The following is a 20,372-nucleotide window of genomic DNA, read 5'->3' as shown; positions in this document are numbered from 1 at the left end:
CCTATGCTAAGATAGGTCACCAATATTAAAAGCCTGGACAACCTTTCCTAGATATGCGTGTTACCTTTGGACCCACTGTAGCTACACCTCTGACAACTCACATAAATCATACAGAAATAGAACAAATGGAACTAAATACAAGAAGGTGATTTTTATAAGACAGAGCCTTCATTAAAATTTCCTTGATCAATGATCATCTTTTTCTTATGACTTGAACATATCTGTCAGATGGTCAGCCCTTATGTTAATTGGCAAGCAAACTGTCACTGGCAATCTGAAGGTTGAGCTTTATTATAGCTAATAGGAAGAAACAAGAACACCTACAAACAATTTTAATCCAGTTTGAAAAGCAATCTCATTTTAGAAATTAGTACAACTTCAAAACAGACTTAATTATTGCATGATTTTACAATTATAATGAGCTTGCAGCATGAGGATATGCTTACTGTGTGGGTAATGGGCACTGAGCCAACCTCAGGGGAAGATGTCCTACTTGTGCTATAGAGAGCCAACATAATGATATCAAACAAACAAATAATATTACTCTATCTACTATATTATCGAGGCCAGAAAGTTTCCTACTTTTAGTTGGTCCCAATCTGTAACTTCTAGTAGCACAAAATCTCATACTAGGATTCTGTAAAGGCTTGCCTTTTGAATTGAAAAGGTTACAGTAAAAAGTAAATTTGGCATCAAGGAAAACAAACAAAAAAATGCCTATGCAAGTAACTCATGATAGAATAAGGCTGGGTTCACACGTAGCTTTTTTTTGCGTTTTCGCGGCGATTTTAAATGCACGATTTTGCCACGAAAACGCAAAAAAACAGCATCCCATGCAATCGTATGGGATTCCGCAATGCTGTGCTAATGCTGCGTATTTTCCCGCGGCAGAATCGCATCGCAGTAAAATACGCAGCATGCTCATTAATTTTGCAGAATCGCGGCGATTCCGCCCACATAGGAATGCATTGTTCTGCTTACTTTCCGCATGTGGCTGTGCCCACCATGCGAAAAGTAAGCAGAACAATTGCGGATGGTACCCACAGTCCGGAGGAGAGGAAACTGTCCTCCGGGCTGTGGGTACCATATCCATGTAAAAAATAGAAATAAAATAAAAAATATTGTTATTCTCACCTTCCGACGGCCGGCGATCTTCTTCCCGTCTCTCTCCAGGCTCCCGGCATCTTCTGGTCCCAGTAATCCTTTGCGAGAATGATCGCGATGATGTCGCAGTCTCGCGGGAGCGAGACGTCTTACGGTCATTCGCGATGACGTCGTGGGAGTGCAAAGTCTTGCAGTCATTTACGCAAAGAATTACTGGGACCGGAAGATGTCGGGAGCGTGGAGCTAGGCAGGAAGGCTGCGCGGGACGCCGGAAGGTGAGAATAACAATATTTTTCATTTTTTTAATTATTTTTTACATTCTATCTTTTGCTACTGATGCTGCATAGGCAGCCTCAATAGTAAAAAGTTGGTCACACTTGTCAAACACTATGTTTGACGAGTGTGACCAACCTGTCAATCAGTTCTCCAGATCGCTTGGAAAACTCTAGCATTCTGCAAGCTAATTACGCTTGCAAATTGCTAGTTTTTCCGCAGGAAAATCGCGGGAATTTAAAATGCGATTTTCCCGCAGAATAGAATTCCGGAATTCTCGCGGTAACTCCTGCGGGAATTCCGCTACTTGTGAACTTAGCCTAAAAGGTACTAAAGTAATGAAGTACAAGAGAAACATCATGGCTACATTTGTGAATGTCCATCGCTAATAGACCAACAAATTCATTATTTTTCAACTTCATGCTTTCTATTAAACACATCTCATTTTAAGCCTAATTAAGAGTTAAATGAGACATTACGAAGATTTTTATTATATATGTCAGCTTTGTACTTTAAAGTCAGCTTGGTCTAAAATCTACTTTCCCATATAAATCGTGGAAAAAAATATTTCTTTTTCAGACAAAATGTCATTCTGCACTTAAGAATAACAACAAGCATAGATAATTTTTAACTCTACTTTTGGCATGTCAAAGACATACATAAATAACTGTCATTCATGGTGGTCTACGGTATGTTCTAGACCCAGAATGGAGACAAAGCATTGCTCTTGTGAGCACCGTGCTCCATGGGCTCTGATCAGCATCATTTAACTTTATTTGGATTAGGAGAATATAAGCCATAGACTGTAATGTCTAAAGCCTATTTTTTACATTTGTAAAAAATTTTTATAGGTAAAAAAAACAGAAGTGAAGCCTTTAGGAAGCAAATTCATAGCTCAAAGGTAAACATATAACTAACGGTCCTGCAACAGATACCAGAGGAGTAGGAGGCTGTAAATGCCCTACTCCCATCTAAGACTTGGAAGCACAACAGCACGGAGTGAGCCAAGGGAGGAATACGGCTACAGCTGTCTGCCATACAAGGTAGTTCTAAGAGACAATAAGAGAAGTGGGAAGAACTTCAGTGTAACTCATTACTAGGAGTACTTCACTCAAATAAGCACTAAGAAGGAGACTGCACAGCCCATCTGCTGAGAGAGAATCCCTGAGCTGCTTCCAGGCTAGCCTGCTCCAATACCATCTGTAATCAAGACCCTGGACTGCATTTATCAAGTAAAGGTACAGAAATTGCACCCCGCTGTGTCTTTGTCTGCTTCCTACCCTTCCGGCACTGCTACATCCCCATGCCTACCACATCTACACTGCCCTGGGACTACAGCTTCACCTGTGGGGAGCTTTTACATCTCTGCTGCACCATACCATCAGTCCCAGCGGATCTGCATGCAGTGTCGGCTTGACATCTCACTTGCCGAACACCATACGTGGCGTCACGAACTATTCCATTAATTACATTTCACCATTCACCCCTGGGGCAGAGGGCCAACCCCCAGGAATAGGATCCCCAGGCCCAAAGAACTGGAGAGCCAAGTATGTTGGAGGGAGACAGATCCTTCCAGTGGTGATTGATGGCATCCCCATGAACGCTTTGCTGGACACTAGCTCCCAGGTGACCACTATGCCGTACATTCTTTACAAGAGGTATTGGGCTGATTCTGAACTTACCCGTGGCCCAACTGATGAACTGACAGTAGTTGCCAGTAATGGTCAGTCTTTGCCGCAGATTGGATGTAAAGAGATTACTGTTAAAGTGGGTCGGGTAGAGCTAAAATCTCAAGGTCTGATAGTTGTGGATATTGATCGACATGAATGTAATCCCATGATGACTCTTGGTACAAATGTAATTGAAAATTGTCTTTCCGAGGTTATTGTCTTGTTGCAACAGGTGGCTGAGACTGCTGGTTCCAGTGAACAACGAGTCCTGCAGAAGGAGATCAAGGCCCTGATGCAAAGACAACAGGTAGAACTCTCTGGCGGATTCAACTTTCCCTATTAATTGGGCGCTCAGGGCCACGGACAGGGTCACCGCTGACACATCCTGCCGACACCAGCCCGGTGCCGAGTACCCCACAGCCCTGGGAGGGCGACCCAACTTGGCGTCATGAACAGGATTACGGAGCCCGGTATCCCCGGGTCCTGTGTGCCACAGACTGAGTAAAAGACTGTGTGAAATTAGCACCATTGCCGCCATTATCCCGCTGATTGGTGCGCGCGGGAAGAAAAGGGGCAGGCCTTCATGGGAGGAGCCCCTCAGAGAGCGCAAAGCAGTGAAGTGCTGCGCAGGAAGAGAGGACAGCGCGCGAGAAGGGGAGGAGCTGAGGTCTACAGCCCGGAGCATCGGGCCTGCGAAGCGGCTGCCGGTAAGCTCACACAACCCCCGGCCCTGGCTAACGTTAACTAGGGGGGAAGAGAATGTCTGTGCCGAGCAACAATGCAGCGGCGAACACTGTCGCCAACCCTGCAGCGCCGCAAGGAGTAGCGCCTGCCGCAGCGGTCCCCATCATGCCGCTGTCTATGCCCTACCTCCCAGGAGCGGCCTGGCTACCGCAGTACTCGGGTGAGTCACATACCCTAACTGAATTTAAAGACAGACTGTGCAGTTTGTTTAAAGTATACCCTCTGTCTGAAAGCCAGAAAGTGAACATCCTCATTGGACAGCTAACGGGTGCAGCACAGAGAGAGGTGAAAGCCTGGAAGGACACTGACAAGGAGACTGTTAAAAAGATTCTAGCCAAGCTGAGGAGCACCTTTGACACTCGCACTGCAGCTGAGATCAAGATGAGGTTCTTTGGATGTAAACAGAAAGCACAGGACAGTATAAGGGACTATGCTCTTAACCTGCAGGAGTCGCTGCGAGCAGTTAAGCAAGTTGATCCTGACAGTGTGAAGGAGGAAAATAAATTGTTAAAGGAGCAGTTCATTGAAGGACTCCTATCCAGTACCCACAGAGGACAGTTGCGCATCATAACCCTGCAAAACCCTGATCTGGACTTTGCTGATTTTAAGGACAGGGCTATTCGGGTACTGCAGGAATCCACTGACAGCCGTCCAGCGCCCCCTAGGCGACCAGCGATCACCTACCATCAGGAAGCAACATCTTTTCCTTCCATCCCTGTGGAGGCTGATGCACAGACTCTGGATAAAGATCCAACTGAAGAACTGCGTCTTCAAGTCCAGGAGTTGACTAAAGGTAAGGATGCACTTACTAAAACCCTGCAGTCCCTGCATGTGTCCTCCAAAGAAAAGATCCAGCTTGCTTCCAGTCCAGAGGATGTCCCGTGGCTCCGGATGAGGAGAGCCCCGCCACTTCGAGGAAGGAACAACGATCGTTATGACCAGGACGGACGTCCCATCTGTCGTAACTGTCGCAGGCCAGGCCACATCGCCAGGTACTGTCATTTAAACGAGCAACCCCTGGGGCAGAGGGCCAACCCCCAGGAATAGGATCCCCAGGCCCAAAGAACTGGAGAGCCAAGTATGTTGGAGGGAGACAGATCCATCCAGTGGTGATTGATGGCATCCCCATGAACGCTTTGCTGGACACTAGCTCCCAGGTGACCACTATGCCGTACATTCTTTACAAGAGGTATTGGGCTGATTCTGAACTTACCCGTGGCCCAACTGATGAACTGACAGTAGTTGCCAGTAATGGTCAGTCTTTGCCGCAGATTGGATGTAAAGAGATTACTGTTAAAGTGGGTCGGGTAGAGCTAAAATCTCAAGGTCTGATAGTTGTGGATATTGATCGACATGAATGTAATCCCATGATGACTCTTGGTACAAATGTAATTGAAAATTGTCTTTCCGAGGTTATTGTCTTGTTGCAACAGGTGGCTGAGACTGCTGGTTCCAGTGAACAACGAGTCCTGCAGAAGGAGATCAAGGCCCTGATGCAAAGACAACAGGTAGAACTCTCTGGCGGAGAAATTGGTAGTGTCAGAGTGAGTGATGCTTTCCCCATTGCAATACCTCCCAGATGTGAAATGTTGATTTGGTGTCGGGCAGCCATAGGCCTCAGAGGGAAGGATTACCAGGCATTGGTAGAACCAGTATATTCTGATAGCAGGCCCAGTGTCCTGACAGCCAGAGGGGTGGTTGATGTACGTAAAGGGAGAGTACCTGTACGCCTTTTGAATTGTGGGGAGGAGGAGGCCACAATACCTCGGTACGCCACAGCTGCTAAGCTGCTCACTGTTAATAACAACTCTTTGCAGGCAGCAGAGCCTTTGGTCTCATCCGATCAGGTGGAGGACAATGGCTCTGTGAAGCAGATGGAGGAGTGGTGCCAGCAACTGCAGGTGGGGACTGACTCTACACCTTCATATCAGAAAAATGGGGTTTACAGAGTGACACAAGAATATGAGCGGATATTCAGTAAACACCCACTATATTTTGGGCAGGCAAAAGGGGTTCAACATCATATCCCCACTGGAGATCATCCACCCATTAAAGAAAGGTACCAGCCTATACCCCCAACACAATACCAATGTGCAAAAGGGATGTTGAGAGAGATGAAAGAAACAGGGGTTATCAGAGCCCCTGGGCAGCTCCAATAGTTTTTGTAAAGAAAAAGGATGGTACCATGAGAATGTGTGTTGATTACAGGAAAATTAACAGCATTACACATAAAGATGCCTACCCATTGCCCAGAATTGAAGAGTCATTGGCTACACTTAAAACTGCTAACTACTTTTCCACCATGGATCTCAACAGTGGGAACTGGCAGGTTACCGTGGCAGAGGCAGACAAGGAGAAAACAGCATTTACCACTCCAATGGGTCTCTGTGAGTTCAACTATATGCCATTCGGGCTCTGCACTGCCCCAGGAACATTTCAATGGCTGATGGAGTGTTGCCTGGGACACATGAACTTTGAGACAGTCCTGTTGTACCTTGATGATGTCATTGTTTTCTCCAAGACTTATGAAGATCATCTGGAGCACCTGGCTGAGGTGTTTGAAGCCTTGTCCAATTTTGGCCTAAAGGTGAAGCCTTCCAAATGTCACCTCCTGAAGCCCAAGGTTCAGTACCTCGGTCATGTAGTGAGTGCAGAAGGAGTGGCACCAGATCCTGACAAAATTACAGTCATCCGGGACTGGCCAAAGCCCAGCAACCTCCATGAAGTACGCCAATTCCTCAGGTTGGTTATCTACTACCGAAGGTTCATCAAAGGCTTCATGGAAATAGCCACTCCTATGCAAAATCTCCTGGTGGGACAGTCCAAGAAAGCCAAGCAGAAGAATTCCACATTTGAATAGACTGAGGAGTTGGAGAGGTCCTTCACCAGACTGAAGAGGGCTTTCACAGGAGATGAAGTTCTGGCCTACCCAGATTATGACAAGCCCTTTGTGTTGTATACTGATGCCAGCAATGTGGGACTGGGAGCAGTACTGTCACAGGTACAGAATGGCAAAGTAAGAGTGATCTCCTACGCCAGCAGGAAGCTTCGTCCCACTGAAAGGAACCCAGACAACTACAGTTCCTTCAAGCTGGAGTTCCTTGCCATAGTCTGGGCTGTGACTGAGAGATTCAAGCATTACCTAGCTTCAGCCAAGTTTACCATCTTCATGGACAACAACCTGTTAACTCACTTGGACACTGCAAAACTGGGTGCACTGGAGCAGCAATGGATTGCTCGGCTGTCTAACTATTAGTTTACCATCAAGTACCGGGCAGGGCACAAGAATGCCAATGCTGATGCGCTGTCCAGGATGCCTAATCTGCCAGATGCAGGAGAAGACCCTGAGGCTCTTGAAGAAATAGAGATACCTCCCTTCCACCGGCCACTTGCGGCCCAACGTGCTCAAGGAGTGAGAAACAGAAGGTCTGGCTTGAAAGAAGTCACCTTAAATCCATTGCCCCATCATGACTATGCAGAAACTCAGGATAATGACCCCGCAGTCCGCCTGGTGAAGGAGCTACTGTCACAAGCTGACTCATGCCCAGAGTCGGATACTCCTGAAGAAACCTAGCAATTGTGGAAGGAAAGAGGTCGGCTGTTCATTTATGAAGGAAAGCTGTGTCGGAGGAGTATCAATGCCCGCACTCATGAGCTGGTCTAGCAGGTGGTGGTTCCAAAGAGAGTGGCATCAATGGTCTTGGAAGCATACCACAATGGAGCTGGACACTTCAGATGGAAGTAGTTGGAAGCATTGCTTCGGGAGAGATTCTACTGGGCTGGTAAGAGGAAAGCCACTGAGAGGTGGTGCCGGGATTGTGGACAATGTAACCTGCGCAGAAAGGATCGAAACAGCCAGAGAGCTCCTCTACAGCCAATCATCACCAAGCAGCCACTTGAGTTGGTAGCCCTGGACCATGTGAAGCTTGTTCCAAGCCGGTCAGGCTACATCTATGCTCTTACCATTGTGGACCACTACTCAAGATTCCTGGTAGTTGTGCCTGTCAAAGATCAAACAGCCAGGACAGCAGCCAGAGCATTCCAACAGCACTTCTGTAGACCACATGGATATCCTGAACAAGTGCTTACAGATCAAGGTCCCGCCTTTGAGGCAGAAGTGTTCCAGGAATTCTGTAACTTGTATGGTTGTAAGAAGATCCGGACAACACCGTATCATCCACAGATCAATTGCATGTGAGAGAAGATGAACCAGGTAGTGATTGACCTACTGAAGACCTTGCCCTTGGAGGAGAGGAATCTGTGGCCAGAAAAGTTTCCAGATCTAGTAGACCTCTACAACCACATCCCTGTGAATTCCACCAACTGCACTCCAGCATACCTAATGAAAGCGAGGCCTGGTAAACTGCCTATTGATTTGGACATGGGAGTCCTGACACCAGAAGTAACATCACCAGTTGCTGACTGGGATACAGTAGTGTATCCAGTACATTACACACTACACCAGTATTACGCAGGTCTACCCGTACTACACAAGGTATACCACCCATCAGATATCGTATATAGCAAAGCAAATGTAAATGTTGAAATTGTATGTATATATGTAACTGTTCTCAAGTTTTGTGCCTACAGGTAATCTGTAAGAGTTTCCTTTGGAATTTGCCAGTTTTGTTTTATGGACATTGTACCACAGGACTTGTGTGGTCACCAACTTGTATATAGTTCACCATTTGCCCAGGAATGGACCATGGACATTGATGCTTGGACTTGTCATCATAGGACTATTTTTGGAGCTCTTGGTTTTTGTAACTTTTTCCCTTTCTACAAATCTTGTACAATTATAATTGTGCACATTGTCTAACTGTTTATATGCTTTTCATGTTTTGTTCAGCCCAGGAGTGCTGACTTGCACTAGGGGGGAATGTGGTGCCCCCAGGAGTATGGCCGCCACAGTGGCTTTGCCTTCCTCAGGGAGGGTAATGCCAGGCATGGAAGCAGTGAAGGGTCTCTCTCGCAGTTAACCTATACATGCCACACAGTTCCACTCCAGGCCAGCAGGGGGGGACTCTGAACCGGAATTGAAGGGAGGAGTGCTCTCTGAGGGCCAAGAGGAAGGAGTGGTCAGTTAGTGTGAGGAGGCCCACGTGTACAGACGTGTGGAGAGAAGCTGGAGGCTGAGCTGAGGAAAGAGAGCTCCCTCACAGTGATAGCGCATGAACTGGAGCCTGGTCTCCACGGTTGTACGGATACTAACGGTCCTGCAACAGATACCAGAGGAATAGGAGGCTGTAAATGCCCTACTCCCATCTAAGACTTGGAGGCACAACAGCACGGAGTGAGCCAAGGGAGGAATATGGCTACAGCTGTCTGTCATACAAGGTAGTTCTAAGAGACAATAAGAGAAGTAGGAAGAACTTCAGTGTAACTCAGTACTAGGAGTACTTCACTCAAATAAGCGCTAAGAAGGAGACTGCACAGCCCATCTGCTGAGAGAGAATCCCTGAGCTGCTTCCAGGCTAGCCGGCTCCAGTACCATCTGTAATCAGGACCCTGGACTGCATTTATCAAGTAAAGGTACAGAAATTGCACCCCGCTGTGTCTTTGTCTGCTTCCTACCTTTCCGGCACTGCTACATCCCCGTGCCAACCACATCTACACTGCCCTGGGACTACAGCTTCACCTGTGGGGAGCTTTTACATCTTTGCTGCACCACACCATCAGTCCCAGCGGATCTGCATGCAGCGTAGGCTTGACATCTCACTTGCCGAACACCACAGGTGGCGTCACAAACTATTCCATTAACTACATTCCACCATTCATCTTTCCCTATTAATTGGGCGCCCAGGGCCACGGACCGGGTCACCGCTGCTGTGACACATCCCGCCGACACCGGCCCGGTACCGAGTACCCCACAGCCCTGGGAGGGCGACCCACAACCGATAATTATTTATTACTATTACATTAATATAAATGTAATAACTGAAAAGTTCAAATCAGTGGTTTTACATACCTGTGCACTCCACTATTGCACATTATAACATGGCATGCTCCAAGCCGATTGCTAAGTTCTGAAGACACTGAGAGCAGACCTACGCCTGAGGCACTGCAGGCTGTGTAGGCGCATGCTGCTGTGCGCTTTGAGTGTATGAATGAATCCACCAGCCGATACAGTTCATCCAAAGCATTGAGCGGCCTCATCAGCTACAACATGGAGAAAGAAATAAGGTGATTTTCTTGCAATACAGTATGTGTCAGTATACATCATACATGCAATAACGTAAAGTATTGTAGTCAGAAAATGTGTAGACCATGGAGACATTAAACTCATTGATTATTTCATTCATAGAAGTATATTAAGATGATGTTTTCTATGTGACATGATTGCTCAAAGTAGTCACTGGTAAACAAATGTGCATGGAAAGCAACAATACTTAGGTAGGAACTGAAGTGACAGTCAAGGCTTTAAAAGTCCTATTCCACCACTGCTGTTGACACAAGTGAAGCAGGATCCATGAATTCACATTTTATAATACACAAATGTGACAAGACTCATTAAAGAGTCGATAATGATTTGTATGATTGTTAACCCCAATAAGAGCCCACTTAAACTTACCTTCCCTATAAGTCTTGCAGGCTTGCCACTCTCCACAAGGAGAAACATATTCCTTAAACCACCTGTTAGAGGCCTTTCATCTAGCCAAACCAGAACTTTTGCTTTGCACTGATGAGGAGCAAACACACTGAAACATGTGTCTGTCAATGGAGTTTCTGAATCGCCTTCTTATTCTAAGTCATGTGGCAAGCCTTGCAAAAGTGTCTATATTGATTTTTAGGATTACTACATCCACTTAATGGCACTGGTTTTTAGTTCCTCTCTGAAGAGATTATTTGCATGATACAAAAACAATCAATGATCCTCTGTCACGAGGTTCACATACCCCTGGGAGTCCTGGGGTTAGAAGGTCACTATGGGTAATGAATCGCAGGTCCTCTTTAGAGATGGTGTGATTTGTGTCCTATTTTAAATGTATTTCCTTTCCATTAGTGCTAAAAGGGTTATGGACTATTTCCATGCTTGTTCGGAGCTTACAACATTGTTGTTCTCAGCTGCAGCTGCTGATATCACTTCCTCTACTTACATATGCTAGCTTTGGGCATTTCTTCTTTGATGGTGAAAGAATCTTCTGCCTGGAAGTGTTGAGTTGTGTAGTGTTGGAATTGGGAATAGTTGCTGGAGTGTTTTGTGTGCCATAGTTTCATGAGTGTTTATCTCCTAGTCCTTATTTCTATTTAGTTTGTTTGTTGCTCCCTTTCCCTATCCTCCTCCCTATTTTTGGTGAGTGTTTTTTATGATAGTGGTTTTCAGTTAGCCCTGTCTGTCTTTCTTCCTTTACATTTCTGTCCTATACTTCATGGAGTGAGGGAGGTGACAGATTAGGGTTTAACAGAAGCACAGTAAGATTCGAGACTCAGGCCCCTCTACCATCAAGAGTACCCCAGTTCCAGGGCCAGGTTTAGGCCCCTCTCCCTTACTTCAGACCATCACATCATGACATTCTCAATACATTTTATACCAAGAAACTTTAACCTGTGCTTTCTGTAACCAGTCTCATATTTTTTCTGGAGCTACATGGCTACCTAATCCACAACACTTTTCACATGGCCAAAAATGATATGATACTGATGGTACTGCACATCATAATTTAAGTGACTATGGGCACACTGCCACCAGGAAGTTTCTGCAGCTTCAACACACAAGTGGCAAGAAATCCAAATCTGCTGGACTTTTTGTAACTTGCATGTCACAATAACTTGATGGTTGCAATGCCACTTACAGCTATGAAGCATCAGCACAGTGTGATCTTTTGCTATAGGACATGCGTTGTGGTCAGATTCTCTGTATAACCCAAGCCTTCAGTTGACCACACAATGTTCTGCAAAGGTTGTTAGTTTTTCACATACTGAACAAGCCACATTACACTGTGTTCCAAATTATTATGCAAATTGGATTTAAGTGTCATAAAGATGTAATTTTTTGTTTTTCAAATAAACTCATAGATGCTATTGTGTATCAGGGCTCTTTGGATCACTGAAATCAATCTCAAACGCCTGTGATAATTAGTTTACCAGGTGAGCCCAATTAAAGGAAAACTACTTAAGAATGATGTTCCACATTATTAAGCAATGCACAGGTTTCAAGGAATTTAGGAAAGAAAACGGATCTCTCTGCTGCTGAAAAGCATCAAATAGTGCAATGCCTTGGTCATGAGATGAAAACATTAGATATTTCCCAAAAACTTAAAAGTGATCATCGTACTGTTAAGAGATTTGTGGTTGATTCTGAGCACAAACATGTTTGTGCTGATAAAGGCAGAATGAGGAAGGTTTCTGCCAGGCAAGTTCATCGGATTAAGAGAGCAGCTGCTAAAAAGCCATTACAAACCAGCAAACAGATATTTAAAGCTGCTGGTGCCTCTGGAGTCCCTCGAACCTCAAGGTGTAGGATCCTTCAAAGGCATGCTGTGGTGCATAAACCTACTATTCGGCCACTCCTAAACAGTGTTCACAAGCAGAAATGGTTGCAGTGGGCCCAGACATACATGAAGACTAATTTTCAAACAGTCTTGTTTACTGATGAGTGTCGAGCAACCCTGGATGGTCCAGATGGATGGAGTAGTGGATGGTTGGTGGATGGCCACTATGTCCCAACAAGGCTGCGACGTCAGCAAGGAGGTGGAGGAGTCATGTTTTGGGCCGGAATCATGGGGAAACAGCTGGTAGGGCTCTTTAAGGTTCCTGAAGGTGTGAAAATGACCTCTGCAAAGTATATAGAGTTTCTGACTGACCGCTGTCTTCCATGGTATAAAAAGCAGAAATGTGCCTTCAGGAGCAAAATCCTCTTCATGAATGACAATGCACCATCTCATGCTACAAAGAATACCTCTGAGTCATTGACTGCTATGGGCATAAAAGGAGATAAACTCATGGTGTGGCCACCATCTTTCCCTGACCTCAACCCTATAGAGAACCTTTGGAGTATCATCAAGCGAAAGATCTATGAGGGTGGAAGGCAGTTCACATCAAAACAGCAGCTCTGGGAGGCTATTCTGACTTCATGCAAAGAAATACAAGCAGAAACGCTCCAAAAAATTCACAAATTCAATGGATGCAAGAATTGTGAAGGTGATATCAAAGAAGGGTTCCTATGTTAACATGTAACTTGGCCTGTTAGGATGTTTTGGAGTTAAATAGCTTTTTTGTTCGGTGAATGTGACCTGCTAATGCTGCAAATTCCACAAATGAGCATTTTCAGTTCTTTAAAACATATCAAATGTTTAGAAATTCTACTGTGCATAATAATTTGGAACAGTGCAATTTGAGTTTTTATTCATTTTGGAGATTATACTGTTATCATTGGGAGGTTTCTTCAATAAAATTTGATGTATACTCTAACCGGTGATGACTTTTATTAGACTGACTGTCATTTGTACCGACTATTTAGGAAAATCAGAGAAAAATATAATTTGCATAATAATTTGGAACACAGTGTAGTCACATATTCGTATTTCATCTACATAGCAGCTTACCATGTTACTGTGCATTAAGTAAAAAAAAAATGATTGATTAGTCATTTGGTTGATTAGGCAGGTGTACCTAATAAGATGATCACTAAGTGCATTTTTGTGTTTCCATAAGGCAAAAAAAAATTGGGAAAAACAAGCTGAAAATCATCCATATTTTGGTGAATTTTTATAAATCAAAATTTTGCGTGAGTTTCCCATTACTATAGAAATGTCCTCCATATTTATTATCCATTAGGCCATTACCTATCGTGCTGATTTACGTTTGGTCCCCTACCAACCATGAAAGCAGACCATCACTCAAGCATGCTTAAACAATTGATTTCAGGAGCCTGACACATTTATTCAATAGAATGGAGCAAATTACACAGGTTTTTAATATCGGTATTACACTGAGCTCTGCATATATATGATTTCTTATCATTACTCTAAATTGTGATAAGTAAATATTCTCCTTAGTAACATAAATGATTTACCTTATCAAGGTATGCAGCTTTCGATGTGGTATTTGGAGGCATATTTGTTTTATCCAAGTAAAAGGCTCTAAAAAAAATTAATAGACATTAGACATGAATATTTTGAGAGAATTAAAAAAAATTACGGGTGGACACTGGACAGGTCGTGTTACTGTAATAATGATATAAAATTGGAGTAGTGAATCCAAAGTCGCAGTTAGATGTTCCTATAATTGGGTTGAAGGTGCTGTTTGTTGTTACTCTCTTCCTGTGACTAAATGACCCTTATAAAGTAGAGTACCTTGTTGGCGTCATCTGGCATCCAACAACCTGGGCATTTGCCTTGCCACCTTTTTTTTTAGATATAGCTCTGGGTTAACAACCCTACCACAGAGAGAACATATAAACTTCATTCAGATGTTGTACTTGGTCAAAATGGAAGGCAACAGTTCGTTCATGGTGCTGCTCTCTTTTCCTTGAAGGGGTATTCCCAACTCCAAGATTCTATCCCAATATGTAGTAGGAGTAATAAGAATAATATTAGCAAATACCTACAATTAGAAATGTAGTATAGTTCTTATGATTCGCTATGTTTTTTTTCCCCATGTGCAGGGCATTGCAGTAGCTTAGGTATCCTTGGTTATAACCAATCATATAGGGACAGTTGCTTAGTTGGTAGTGGTCATAACCACTGATATCTAAGCTACTGCAGTGCCCTGCACATAGGGTAAAGGACATAGCAAGTCAGAACTATAATATACATACTTACTGGATGAATGATGGCTATGCTCAATGATCTGGCATGAAAGAGCAGGCATGTCAGATTTTAACATGCCCAATCCTTTGTTTATGAGCAGGAGGCGTTTGTCAGTGTCCTCTCTCATTTGAGAACATATGCATGTGGGACAAACAAGTGTTATTTTAAGTATATGGACAGCTTGTAATGTTTTTTAGACGTCTTTATCTATTCAATGATGTGCCTTATCACATATACTGTAAAGAATCATATTTAAAACCACTGAAAATATCAATAATTAAAATGCGTTACATAAAACTACAATATTTTACTACAGAATTGAAGAAAACCTGTCATCAGGTCAATAGTGGCTAGTTCTTACCCTTATTTTAATCCTACTGCTCCCGTTAGTATTCCATTTTTCTCAGCCATGCATTCTCCGAGTTCTGGACCTTTTTATTCATTGCTAATTTTATGGTCTTCTTTACCAAGGGAGGACACGTCTCACAGGATTCTCTGGGAACACATCTTTAGTCTGCTCTGCATTATTACTCTGTGGTCAATGCCCCCCCGAGTAAGGACTATGAAAATTAATGCTAATTAAAAAAGCTAATTTCTATTTAACCACATGGCAGATTAAAAAAAGCAACAAATGAAAGAACACACAAGGGAGCAGCAGGAAAACAAGAAGAACAAAAATTGTGCACTACTATCCCCCAGGTGAAATGTTTGGCTTATTTAGTATTAATTTTAATGGCTGTTGCATGGAATATCTTTGATGATTTTTTCCATTTTTTTCCATTCATGACATAAGCGTTAAAGTATTGTGCATAATACTTTAAGTGGTGGCATGTAATTTTGTCATTTGTAGCTATGACACATGAGAAGATTATTTTCAACTAGATTATTCCTTAGGATACCGATACACTTAGCGATGCACCAGCGATCCCGACCACGATATGACGCGGTCAGGATCGCTGGTGCATTGGTAAGTGGTCGCTAGTGAGCTGCCACACAGGCAGATCTCACCAGCGACATAGCAGAGGTCGGCGGTCACTACTTACCTGTCACACTAGGCGATCCTGACGTCCTCCCGCCCACATCCACGCGTCGCTCGTCTCCACAGCAGGAAGCCCAGCAGGAAGTGGCCGACGAGAAACGGCCCAGGACGTTCTTGCACGATCAGCGATAATCAGCGGGGGAGTCGGTCGGAGGTAAGTATCACATGTAGCGATATCGCTAGCAATATCGCTGCTGCCTCACAAAACCAGTGACGTTATAGCGATATTGCTAGCGATATCGCTTAGTGTAACGGGCCTTTAACCTTACTTAGAGTTCGTAACACTTCATGTCAGATCACCACTGACACCCATATACTAATTTGCATTTAAATGGAATTGATAAGCAGGTTTTTGTTATGTAGTTCTTGAGCAGCAGGACACAGGATCAGAGGCCCTGATTCCAGTGATGTGTCAATTAAAATCAGTGTTTTATCAGTAGGATCATTTTCTATGTAATTTAAAGCTAGTTATCAAACTAATAAAGAAATATTACATACAGAGATAGATAGATAGATAGATAGATAGATAGATGTCACGATTCCTCCGCTCAGTGAATGATTGCTATGCTGTTCTATAGAAACTGTCTTGCTGAGCTGTCTGTGTCTTGACTGACAGCTTGGTTGTCCAGTACTGTGATGGGCTTGCTGGGCTGTTGGTGCCTTGATTGACAGCTCTGCTGTCCAATCTGTGTCTGGGGCATGCAGGACTTTGTGCAGGTGTTCTGGTAATCGCATAGCTACTTAACTGAGCTGTCTGCCCCTGATCCCTGCAGACATAGTTTGTGCTTTGTGGTGAGTGTTAGCCTGATTCTGTTGCTCTGAGTTCTGGTCTTCTGCTGCCTAACCCTTTGGACCATGTTCTGACTATCCGTTTGTCTTGTCCTTCGGCTTTTGATCTGCTAGCTCTTGTTATTGACCCTGAACTGTGACCTGACTTACGCCTTTGTCTTTTTCCTTGGTTATCCATGTACTCTCTTGGTATTGACCCTGGAACTAGTGATGGGCGAACCCCCCGGTGCTCACGATCGGCGGGTTCGCCCAAGTTTTTGGAAAGTTCAAGTTCGGGGCAGGAGATGATGCAAACTTGAGTCCGAACCCCGAAATTGAACTTTGCAGATATGGGATGGGGCAAGGGGGGCTGTAAAAATAAAGCAGAAAATTAATAATAAACATCATAATTATACTTACTGTCCACTTACCTGTGACATGTCCTCCTATCCTGCTGTCTTTCAGCTGAATCTGTTTCTAGGGCTGCTCATTAACTTCCGCCGGTATTCACTTCACTCGGGAGTCTTCTGCTTGTACTAGCAGTGTTCGTGCGGTGACGTTAATGAGTGGCCCCGGAAGCAGATGCGAACGGGAAACAGCTGGATGGGAGGACGCGTTGCTGGACAGGTAAATATAATTATAATGTTTATTATTAATTTTCTGCTTTTTTTTTTACAGCCAGCCCTGGACCCGAAGTGCAATACGGGTTTCCCATGGAAACCCATGTTCAGGACCTTGTAACCATAGTGTTTGTTCATTACGAGTCCTGAACTTTACAGTTCGGGTTCTTGCATCCCTACCCGGAACATCTGACTCTTCTGCCTCACGGCCTGTCCGTAATAGTGACTAGCGTCACAATAGATAGATAGATATGGAATCGATAGATATGGAATAGATAGAATATATAGAAACCCTGTAGACATATAATTTCAAAAGCCCCCTACATATAATAAAATTGCACCCTTTAGTGCCTTCCATGTGGCACTAAAGGTTGTTTAGCCTTATTTAATCTATTAAATAAACAAATAATTTTGAAAAATGATCTGGGGTCCCCTTTATTCTTGATAACCAGGAAAGGAAGGTAAAGCAGACAGCTGCAGGCTTATATTTTCAGGCTGGGAAGATCCATGATTATTGGTAATTGGGAAGAGCCAGGCAAAGTACCAAGTTTTGGGTGGCAGAGGGCTTGTATTTTTAGGCTGGAAGGGCCCGATAACCAGAGACCTTCGCAGCCTGATAATATCAGCCCTAAGCTGTCTGCTTTACAGTTGCTGGTTATCAAAAATATGGGGGACCTCACATTGTTTTATTTATTACTTTATTAAGTTAAATAAAGCTAAACACCCTTCAGTGCCACATTAAAGGCACAAACGTGTGCAAGTTTATTATATGAAATTATATATCTACAGAATATCTATCTATTCTATTTATGTATTCTATCCATCTATCTATCTATCCATCCATCTACCTATTATCAGGGTTCTGACTCTAATTTGACTGTACTTGGCTGATGAAATATGATGGTTCCTTTGTGATGTGTGCATAAAAACTTTCTCGCACCCATTGACCTGTATTGGCGAATGGCATATGATTCTCACATCCACTTGCAGCATGCTGCGATTTTTTTCCTCAGTCTGATCACAGCTGAGGAAATACTTGCAGATGAACACTGACTCACTGTATAACATTGGTCATAGTGCAATGCGATGCTTTCTCGTATTGCACTCGTTCAATTTGTATGCTCATGTGAGCGAGCCCGAAAGCTGCCAATCTGTGGTGTGCGCAGAGTTATACACAGCTCAGCATTCAGAGATCTAGTAGATCTGCAGCAGAAAAAATAGTGATTCTAGCAATATGCTGTTATGCTGCTCAGAGATTATATTGTAAGAAAACCTGGTGACAGATTCGCTTTAATCAACAAATGATCGTGGTGTTATAGTTTTAAATCAAAATGTTCACCCCTTACACACCATCCTAGATACAGAGAATACTATCGCGGATAGACAGAGAATACATTTCTATGCACTTCACTTAATTACACGAAGCATATGCTGCCGGGTTAATCACATTTCATGAGAAATTCCTAATGGAAATGCTGGCTTCATGCCAATATCGACTACTGAATAGGAAGCAAGGTTTTCAAAGTGTTTCTATAATAGTAAAAGAATAGAATAGATTAATGGAAGCCTGACAGGAGATTTATTCTGCCTGAAATACAAGCAGCATGAGGCCAGAACAGCCTCAATCGTTACCTCCTTTTAGAGACAACAGTTCCAAAAGGATTCAGAAATGGGGAAAAGAGTCAAAAGTGCAGTAGGGTCCGGATTCTCACAGCCTGGCTTGGCGTAATCACCAGCGGTCCACCATGTCCACCTAGTGTAGCTAAATGAGGACATGACAAATGCACGATTACCTCATTCTTCATTATGCCTGTATATTTTCTTCTCTCTTTCCAATGATTTGCATTCAATTTCCTATTGTCTTGTTAACTCATTTGTTACATTTTCTACCATGATTACTAATTGATCTTCTACTGTGACTTGATGTCAGACCTCAACTTACCAGGTTCCAGAGCATCTGCTATGCCTACGATTCTGGTGATGACTAGATATGAGTGGATCAGGCAAAATTTGATTTTGCCTGTTTAAGCCAATTTTCCCTGGAAATCTGATTCACAGAGAAGTTATTCTCCACAAATTTAATGTACAATATTACAATATTGGGCGCAAGAACCTAATAACTAGGCTGCCTCCACTGTCATCCAGGAGGCAGCCTAGTTATTATGTTCTTGCACCATATATGTGCAATTAGATCCCCTGAAGAGTCAGCAAATGATGAAACGCATCGGGATGCACAAGGACATTGTAGGGCTAATTTTGTGAGGGTCAGATGTGGACTGCCCTTGTTAGGGCGGGAGTCATGGATGTTAGGTTTGCAAACCCCTGTAGGGTCTGATTAGGGTAATGCCTTGTCTCCTGACCTGACTTGACTCTGATGAACATCTGATTTTTGGACATCTTCCAAGACGCATGGGTGAGATCTTTCCTTTACTCAGAGTGTTTATATACTACTGTTTTTGATGTCTTTTCTTTGCATATGAATGGGCATATTCCTTGTTAAACCTAAACAGGGTAGAGGCTGTGTATGCCCCTGATAAGGTTACCATTCATGATTGGACTCTGGTTGTTATTTACATTGTCCTTGACTAAGTAATTTTGTCTGTCCAGGTTTTTCTACTTTTGGACATAGAATAAGTCATATGCATATACTCTGGGAGATCTGCTTTGGCAATATATGCAGACACTCTGTGTTATAGTCTGTGGCAATTGATTCAGTGTGGTTTTTAACTTCACTTAATCTTTGGTAGCTTTTATATACACTATTAAAAGTTATGTTTTATTATTTCTCTATTGCTGTTTTGTTACCCTATGTTGTGAGAAATTGTGGATTCATATTCCACTAAGTGCTGTATTTCCTATATTACAGCAGCGTTACAAACAACATTACAAACACTACAACATTACAAACAGCATTACATAAAGTAATTCCTAGACACAGATCTTCCACATGACTAACCACATTACGTAACAAACAAAATTATGTAAGTGTAGGTACTAGTGATGAGCAAGTATACTCGTTGCTGGGGTCTCCCCGAGTACGCTTGGGTGGCCTCCGAATATTTTGGCATGCTCGGAGATTTAGTTTTCGTCGCCTTAGCTACATGATTTGCGACTGTTAGACAGCTTGAATACATGTGTGAAATGCCTGTTTGTTAGGGAATTCCCACATGTATTAAGCCTGTCTACAAGTCGCAAATCATACAGCTGAGACGAGGAAAACGGAATCTCCAAGCACGCCAAAATACTCGGAGATCACCCAAGCATGCTCGGGGAGACCCGAGCAACGATGCTACCCGCCCATCACTAGTAGGTGCTTAAATCATAGATCTCTGATCATTGCTATTAGTGTACCAGCCATAGGTCATTGTCATCTTTCACCCTTAGGAAATTGTTATATATCTCC

At 43.5% G+C, this 20,372-nt stretch overlaps 1 protein-coding gene across 1 annotated transcript in view; it reads right to left on the bottom strand.

Moving 5' to 3' along the window:
- The window catches only part of PREX2 (phosphatidylinositol-3,4,5-trisphosphate dependent Rac exchange factor 2), a 597,424-nt gene that overhangs the window by 98,693 nt on the left and 478,359 nt on the right, over positions 1–20,372 (bottom strand). Inside the window, exons 36-37 of the mRNA XM_073583857.1 lie at positions 13,807–13,873; positions 9,760–9,950 (exon numbers count right to left, since the gene is read on the bottom strand). Of these exons, the coding sequence (XP_073439958.1) occupies positions 9,760–9,950; positions 13,807–13,873 (258 nt within the window). The remainder of the gene's footprint in view (positions 1–9,759; positions 9,951–13,806; positions 13,874–20,372) is intronic.

This window comes from Dendrobates tinctorius, unplaced genomic scaffold, assembly GCF_039654945.1.
Source record: "Dendrobates tinctorius isolate UK_male_01 unplaced genomic scaffold, ASM3965494v1 ptg000082l, whole genome shotgun sequence".
In the NCBI taxonomy this organism is placed as follows: Eukaryota; Metazoa; Chordata; class Amphibia; order Anura; family Dendrobatidae; genus Dendrobates; species Dendrobates tinctorius.
This window is presented reverse-complemented; position numbering and strand designations above follow the sequence as displayed.